The 8,818-nt window shown below is 49.0% G+C and overlaps 1 protein-coding gene across 1 annotated transcript in view; it reads right to left on the reverse strand.

Annotated features, from left to right (window-relative positions):
• Positions 1 to 1,240: 1,240 nt before the first annotated feature.
• Positions 1,241 to 8,818, reverse strand: part of agps (alkylglycerone phosphate synthase) — a 34,767-nt gene continuing 27,189 nt past the window's right edge. The window contains exons 18-20 of the mRNA XM_042068975.1: positions 8,674 to 8,773; positions 7,661 to 7,718; positions 1,241 to 2,478 (exon numbers count right to left, since the gene is read on the reverse strand). Coding sequence (XP_041924909.1) covers positions 2,357 to 2,478; positions 7,661 to 7,718; positions 8,674 to 8,773 — 280 coding nt within the window. The 3' untranslated portion in view covers positions 1,241 to 2,356. The remainder of the gene's footprint in view (positions 2,479 to 7,660; positions 7,719 to 8,673; positions 8,774 to 8,818) is intronic.

An 8,818-nucleotide genomic window follows, 5' to 3' on the forward strand; every position in this document is an offset into this window, starting at 1 on the left:
ACAAACACGTTTGTTTTACCAGGCGGCGGGGTTGCTACCAAAGATTCTGGAGCGCTACGTGCCCAGCTTCTAAATCTTTAAAACATAAGCTTCTAATCTAGACCAGGCAAAGCGTGAGCTTGTAGCCATCTGCATTCGGTAGGCTATATTCACCAGACCCATGGCTACACTGGACATGCAACTGTGTTCTGTGCCTTTCTCTGTCTGTTATCTGAAGCGGTAGGGCCTCCTCTGCGATGAGATTGCTATCCGCGGATCAGCGAAGTTACAGGCTATGTCCATGCTTCTGTCACACGTCTGATCATTTGCGGCACAAATGAATGGTAGACTATTATAGAACCGCTGGCCGAAAAAAACGTAGCATTTTCCAGATTAGGAAATATGTCTTAATTGTGTGTGATCAAATAAAGAGGCATAGCCTACAATTGGGGGGTAGAAATGTGAGCGCTCATTCAATGTCTATGTGCGTCTGCGCAAGTGAAACTGAACCTAATCATAACACCTTTCTCAGCAACTTTTCTGTTCAATCAGCAGAATTGGCATTACGATCCATCCGACGTTTCCCTTGTCTACCCCGTTAAACTTCAGGCTCTCGTGTTTTGCTGAATGATATTTTACTCAGCAGATCACCCTAGTAGATAACCAGAATTACAGTCTCTAGAATTTTAGGTCAGAATGTAAACTGGGCCACAGATGGTAAGCACAATTGCATTAGCTTAAATCTAGTCGAGTATAACCTAAAACTAGCTTAATTAAAATGCCACAGCCCATACTAATCTTTCTTTTAGAATATAGATATTAAGAGAATAAATCATTATGCAAATACTTTTACTTTTAATACTTAAAGTACATTTAAAAGCAGATACTTTTTACTTTTACTTAAGTAGGGTTGTCATTGTGGTACTTTTACTTTTACTAAAGTAAATATTTCTCTGTGTATTTGTACTTTTACTTAAGTACTGAGATTCAGTACTTCCTCCACCACTGCATGTTTACACTTGAGCCCAAATGACCAGAGAGGCTGGACCTCCCATGTGCTCCCACTGAGGCGAGCACCATGCTCAGAGGAGAGGAGGAAAGGAGAGGAGGAGGAGAGGAGAACAGCACACCAGGTACACAGGAGGAGGAATGGTAGAGACGAGAGGGGCTACAACAGAACAAGCTAGCTCCATCTTTCACTGCTATTCCAAGCAGTGGCACAAGGACAGGTGTTTTTAAAGGTGGACACATAGTTTCATAGTTTTTAAGAAACACAGGTAAACCTCTCGACAAAAAAAAAAAAAAAAAAAAAACTCGAAGAGAACAACATGTCTTACAAGCTATAGCACGTGCTCTCGGAGCTCAGTCATACACACCTGAAAAACACACGCAACAATATGTGGCAATAACGCAGGTCAAAGGTCATAGGTGACCACTTACAGACAAAAGAAGGCATAAAGGTTAAAAAGGGTTACTTCCGTCCATCCGTGGACTCACATCAACCACATGTGCACATTACAGGTTAAAGGCGCTGGGGGCGTGTTAGGGCCGGGGCAAGTAGGACATGGCAAGGGAACGTTCAAGAGAAAGAGAGAGACAGACAGGACAGTACAGAGAGAAAAGGCACAGTGCTTTAGAAAGCGCAGAAGTTAAAAGCTCAATGCTAAAGTAGTGCCCATACAGGAATAAAACATGACTTGTGCCATTCATATAGGAAATATATAAACAATTGAAGTTGGCAAAAAATGATCTACACTAATTTGTGGGGTAGAGGGTCTAAAGCAGGCGATGTCAGGGGCTTGGTCCTGGACTGTCCAGAGATGGATATACTGGGGGGGGGGGGGGGGACTTGAAATGACTAACAGGAAACCATGTACTCTGTACAAGAGTTGAGTAACACACCTTTGTGTTCACAATAACAATGTCCATTTCGCCTGGGTGAAGAAAAAAAGTCCAACATAGTTATGACCAGGACTTCCTTTTCAGCAAAAGGAAGATGAAGGCTGTGCTGCTGTTGTCTGAGACTCATCATCATCAGACAAGAAGCAGACTGCGGTCAAGGAATGAGAATTTTTTTTTTATAATACACCGTTTCCGATGATGTTAAACTGAAGAACACTTAATAATGATATCAATAATCATAATAAGAATAATAATTATAAGACTAGTAACAAAATAAAAACACTGCTTTGCAATCATACTGTGGGACAAACAAGCTTCATGTTATGGAGGAGTTATTTGACATTAAGAAAGAATTTAATGCTGACCCAACTAAATGCGGAAGCTAAGTGTGCTAGTGATTTGGATTAGGGTAGCAGAGGCGGTGGGGTGTGGAACGGCCGAGTGGGTGAGCGGGCTGGGAGCAAGGGGGCGTGATTTAGAGGAGGTTTCGGTTTCCGAAAATGTTGTCTGGGTCCACGTATTCCTTCACCGACTTCAGCATGCCCACGCCCACGTCGGAGATGGTCTCTCGCATCCACTCCTTCCGAAGTTTCCCGACTGGAGGACAGAGAAGAAAGATAAATAAAAAAAAAGAAATACATGAGGAGAAGAAGAGAATATTTGGAGGAAAGCAGGGGGAAAAAATCCCTCTGTACGCTTGATTGCTCAGCAGGCTGCTGGGAGCCAATCAATCTTGGGAGAGTGAGTGAATAAACAGAGGGTGATAAATGCTTTTCTTCAGAGAGGAGAAATGTTTTGCATGGCGTGATTTATGGAGCCCAGCAGACTATCAAACTCATTAGGCTGTGTGTGTTCCCAGAGGAGGAGCTGGCCGCCATGTGCCGTCTCCCTCCCCAGCACACACACACTCTCTCTCTCTCTCTCTCTATTCCTCCATATCCCTCTCTCATATCCCCACTCTAGTTTCTCATTCTCTCTCTCTCTGTTTGATCTACCCTTCTCACTTAATTCCCGAAAAAAGGACCTCTTCTGCAGCATGACCCCACAGCCCTGTGCCTGTAGGTGACCGTGCCAGGCTCTGCCCAGCTCCTGACTCCGAGGAGAAGAGGGAGAGGAGAGAGCCGCAGCAGCGGTCACCAGCCCGCAGAGCTCCTCACAGGGCGCATTCAGTCGCAGCACATGCTGATGAAAGAGCCAAGACTGCACTCGCTCGCTCGGGCCTCTGGCTGGCTGGGTGCCGCGGCTCGCAGTCTGCGCTGGACCTGGTGCCTGGTCTGGTCCCAGTACCCCGAGCCAGATGTCCAGCAGACACACTCCAGACCCCCGCAGCCAGGCATGCTGGGAAATCTCAGAGCTCAGGGAGAAGTAACCTGATCTCCGCCTGCTCCTTGGCACCCTCTGAAGTGCACAATGACCTAAATATGAGTGTGGCCAATCAGAAACAGCCGTATATTATGGTGTTCAAATAAGAGAGGGGTCAGAGAAAAGACTCTCACAACTCTGTTTGGCAGAGGCTCTTCTCGAATACGTTTATTAAATGTGCCTATAACAGTCCATGGTATTCAAACTAGGAGCTGACAATGAATAACTAGTTGCTTTCAGATATAGGTGTAAGTCCGCATGTTCTGCTCTGCTGATATCAAGTGGCTGGGCTGTATATCTGAACAACATAACCGCACATTTGAAACTTTAGCCAGCTCTTACACTACTCCCCTCCTAGTATTTCCGACGGACATTATGTAAATGAGCTCATGTCTGAACGAAGTGAAGAACATGCAGAGATTCTGTTCACGTGCGTGTTCAACCACATTCAACCTGTTCAACCATGCGGAGATTCTGTTGGTGTTGTTCACACATAATGTCCGCATGTAAGCATCACATCTGAATCACCCGAAGGGTCGGACATCCGTTTAACAAATATCTGCATATAGTGCGGAGGACGTGTCTGAAATCAGCTACTGGCTCATTCCGCATACAGGTCTGTTGCACACTCCTACCCTGTCTGTTCACTAAGTTAACGTAGAGCAGGAATAAGTCGGAGGGAGTGGTGATCTTTCCCCAGAAATTCTCAAATAAGGACCCAAAAGGCTATGTGTACACAGAGTAAACATTAAAAAAAGGTCACGGTCTCAGGAAATAAAGATCAAGATGGACCTTTTCTGTTCTCAAGAGCTTGCAGCAATTTATAGCCGTCTGCTGGGCACAGACACAGGCTTGTAACGTAGTCAGCATGGTCACTGTTTACATAGAAACAGCCACTGAGTTTACCAAAGCAGCAATGCTTTGTCTCTGCTTCTCCCCTACACCCTCCAAACCACACACACACACACACACACACACACACACAGGTCCCAGTACTCAGTCACACGCACTCCTGCCTCAACTCATGCAATTAACAGGTGAGGCCAGGGCTGTCCCCTTGAGGAAACTGTTTTGTGTGAGTGTGTGTGTGTGTGTGTGTGTGTGTGTGTGTGTGTGTGTGTGTGTGAGAGATAGTGAGGTGTACCCTCCCTGCTCTGCTCCACTATCAGTGGCGGTCGGCCTGTGCGGCGGCCCTTACATATGTAAATGACCCGCTGGGGGACCAGCCTCCGCCAGCCACCACACAGACCACCGCTGACACCAAAGACCTGCCCCCGCCAGCCTGCCAGCCAATCAGCTCACTGCATGGGGAAGCCAAGGGAAACCTGGCCTTCTGGGCCTCCTCTTCCTCCTCCCCTCCCCACCCCACTTTTCTCTGCACTGACTGAGGAGGAGGAGGAGGAGGAGGAGGAGGGTGTGTGTGGGGGAAACAGAAGGTGGTGGGACTGCATCATTGCCTCCATCACGGGGATAATTTACACATCTATCATGTCACTTTCCCTCTGCTCCCAGCACTCGCATTATCAATCTGCCACAGCTCTCAGCACACCGCTCCGCAAACGCACACCGTACACAAACGTACGACTGTGAATGTGTGTGTGTGTGTGTGTGTGTGTGTGTGAGTGTGTGTGTGTGTGTGTGTATGTGTGTGTGTGTGAGTGTGTGAATGTGTGTGTGTGTGTGTGTGGTAATGATGGGGGGAAAGCTCAGTGGCCCACTGTTGCTTGTCTCGATCTTGGGCATAGCCGGCATTACCACAGGGGGGCACCATACACACTCGCCCTCCTGCCATAGCTGCCATGTGTCAAACGCCTCCATTTTCAGTCTCTCGCTCTCTCTCTCCCCCTCTTTTTCTCTCTCTCCATCTCTGTCTCTCTCTCTCTCTCTCTCTTACTCCTCTCCCTCCCCCCTCTCTCTTTCTCCCCCCCTCTTTCTCTCGCTCTCCCTCTCTCTTACCCCCCCTCTCTCTCACTCCTCGCCCTCCCCCCCTCCCCTCTCCCCCCCCCCCCCCCCCCCCCCGGCTGCCTGTCCTCTGAGCTCCACATGAGCACAGGGCCCGTGCTGGCTCCAGCTCCGCTGCTCCTCGTGAGGCGGCGGCTGCTCTCCACAGGTCACAGCCCAGGCTCTGGGCTCCGGGCTGGCCACTGCCGCTGGACCTCGCCGCCCGCCCGACCGAGAGGATGATGGATGGTCCTCACGGTGATGGATGCCCACAGAAATGATCCACTGCACACCCTGTGAGGTGCTAACACAAAGGCTTCCCCTCCGATGGTGCTTTCTGTCTGTACTCAACGCTAGGCCACTCTAGAGCTGTTTGACTTTGACCTCGTCCCCCCTGCCATACAGATGTGCTTTGCAGTGTTCAAATTCACAAGCACACTTGACCTCAACTGAAAAAGATGCTAAATCTGAGAAGGTCATCATAGCTATTCATGCCCTGGTGGCATTTAAATGAAAGAGCCATGAGTACTAAGATTCTGTCCAATTAAATTAGAGCAGAGACAATTCAAGCATAAATGCACATTGCACCTAGCACATAGACAGAAATAGTACAAAATAAACAGCTAAATGTCATTCATGACCCATCTGCTCTGTCATCAGACACAACTGCAAAAACGGTTTGTTAGTTCAGCCCTGAGGAAGCACTGCATCATAGGCACAGAGTGGACCTTAGTAACATAGAGGTGGAGGGCAGGAAAGTGTGTGTAAATAGAGCATATTGAGCGTCTATGTCTCTGTGTGAATGTGTGTGTGTGTGTGTGTGTGAGTAAACTGAGGTTATTCTCTACCTCTCTCTCGGTGTGTGTGTGTGTGTGTGTGTGTGTGAGTAAACTGAGGTTATTCTCTCCCTCTCTCTCTCTGTGTGCATGCGTGTGTGTGTGTGTAAACTGAGGTTATTCTCTCCCTCTCTCTGTGTGCATGCGTGTGTGTGTGTGTGTGTGTGTGTGTGTGTAAACTGAGGTTATTCTCTCCCTCTCTCTGTGTGTGTGTGTGTGTGTGTGTGTGTGTGTGTGTGTGAGTAAACTGAGGTTATTCTCTCCCTCTCTCTCTGTGTGTGTGCATGCATGTGTGTGTGTGTGTGTGTGTGTGTGTGTGAGTAAACTGAGGTTATTCTCTCCCTCTCTCTCTGTGTGTGTGCATGCATGCGTGTGTGTGTGTGTGTGTGTGTGTGTGTGTGAGTAAACTGAGGTTATTCTTCCTCCCTCTCTCTCTCTCTCTCTCTCTCTCTCTCTCTCTGCTGGCAGGCTGATCTGCTGTAAACACAGGCTACCAAAATGTAGATTTGCGCCCGGTGCCCTCCCACCTCGCTGCTCTAGACTACATCTGTTTTGCTCCACACACAGAACCCTGGGAGAGACTAGCTCCATTTGTCATGTGCTGATTGTGGGCAGACAAAGCGGCCTGTCCGCACCCAGATAGCGCGGCCCGCTGTTATTAATCACAATTACAGAGAGCAGCGTGCACGCAGGAGCTGCATCAATACCCCCCCCCCCCCCCCGACCCAAACACACACACACACACACCCTACACCCCCCTAACCCCCCACACAGGACTGTTCCCACTGCAAGGCCCAGGGCTGGGGGGTTGGCCAGCCCACCGTTTGGAGGTCAGTTAACTGGGGCGATAACAGACGCATCGTTTACGCTGCACCTACTGGCCCCCTTTATTAGCCGTCTTTTAATTTTGAGCAGCACCTCCCCCTGCCTCTGCCCAGGCAAAAAATAGTGATTTAATATCGCAGCTGATTCACAGCATGCTGTTTTTGACAGTGGAGATTAATAGCCTGAAGTGATGTATGAAAACTGCCGGGCGGATGGCAATATAGATAAGGCAGCCATTTCGCGTCCACCCAACGGGGCACGGGCAGTTCGGCTTTTTTTTACCTCCGTTCTCTTCCTTTTTGTTCCCCCCCCCCCCCCCTCTTTTCTTTTCTTTTCTTATTCAACCACCCCCCCCCACACACACACACACACACACACACACCTCCTCCCCTTCCTGGCTCACGTTTCATTTTGTTCATGGCGAAAATGAACAAAGAGCAAAAGTGTGGCCATTTGTCTCGGCTGCGGCGGCTTGTTTTGGACGTGCGGGCGGAAGAGGCTGACAGTTCTTACACTGTGCAGGGCTGGTGCTAACAGAGCGCAGCCACAGCGTCACAGCAGCTAGTGCTGACACATATACACACACACACACAGACCAGCCACGGCCGCACCTCGGAGAAACCACAGCGGCTGCAGACCACGGCTACTCCGGTTACTCCAGTTAGCCACTGACGGAGATGAGTGGGAGGCCGGTCATTTTGACGGAGGATGAAAACACTGATGCTAGAGTGAGCATAAGCTCTGCGATGTGTGGTGATCTGTGTGTGTGTGTGTGTGTGTGTGTGTGTGTGTGTGTGAGAGAGGCGCTGGTTTACCTCCGTGGTGGTGGGAAAGGCTTCCTCCGTTGGCAAGGATCTCCTCTCTGGCAGCATGCTGGAGCAGAGGAGACACGACTCAGAGCACATCACACACTCCATCATTCTCCCCATTACACACCCACCTGAGCCACACACACACAGGTCCTCAAATCACACACACACACAGACAGCAGCTCAAACAGGTCCTCAAATCACACACACACACACACACACAGACAGCAGCGCAAACAGGCCCTCAAATCACACACACACACACACACACACACACACACACACACACACAGCAGCAGTGCAAACAGGTCCTCAAATATCACACACACACAGCAGCAGCGCAAACAGGTCCTCAAATATCACACACACACAGCAGCGCAAACAGGCCCTCAAATATCACACACACACAGCAGCGCAAACAGGCCCTCAAATCACACACACACAGCAGCAGCGCAAACAGGTCCTCAAATCACACACACACACACACACACACACACACACACACACACACACACACACACACACACACACACACACACACACACAGACAGCAGCGTAAACAGGCCCTCAAATCACACACACACACACACAGCAGCAGCGCAAACAGGTCCTCAAATCACACACACACAGCAGCAGCGCAAACAGGTCCTCAAATCACACACACACACACACACACACACACACACACACACACACACACACACACACACACACACAGTACTACACAGCACATAAACACATCATTGTAATTACATACACATACATATCCATATGACATTTCTACCACACATTCAACAACATACACACTTAACCTTGTGACTGTTTACATGGATATTATCCACCCACACTTCTCAATTAAATCATGCTTGTTTGCCTGCTAGCTTTAGGTTGTGTAAGACTCTGACTTGTCTACTTTGAGGGTGGCCATTCTGGAGATACTCTGTGGAATTCATTTGGCCTCTGTGGCCTCCAGTGCTGGTGCAGTGGGCTGTGGGGAATGCAGCGAGAGTGTGACCTACCTCCACTTGTAAATAGACACTCAGCGGATCACTCAGCCCTCTGTAGTTAAAGGCAAAGTAGAAGTAAACACAGGCGCCAGCATCGTACGTCTGAGTCACTCTGCAGGAGAAGAGACGGACCACAGTCAGAAAGCCAAACCCAAAC

Source organism: Alosa sapidissima, chromosome 2, assembly GCF_018492685.1.
Source record: "Alosa sapidissima isolate fAloSap1 chromosome 2, fAloSap1.pri, whole genome shotgun sequence".
NCBI lineage: Eukaryota > Metazoa > Chordata > Actinopteri > Clupeiformes > Clupeidae > Alosa > Alosa sapidissima.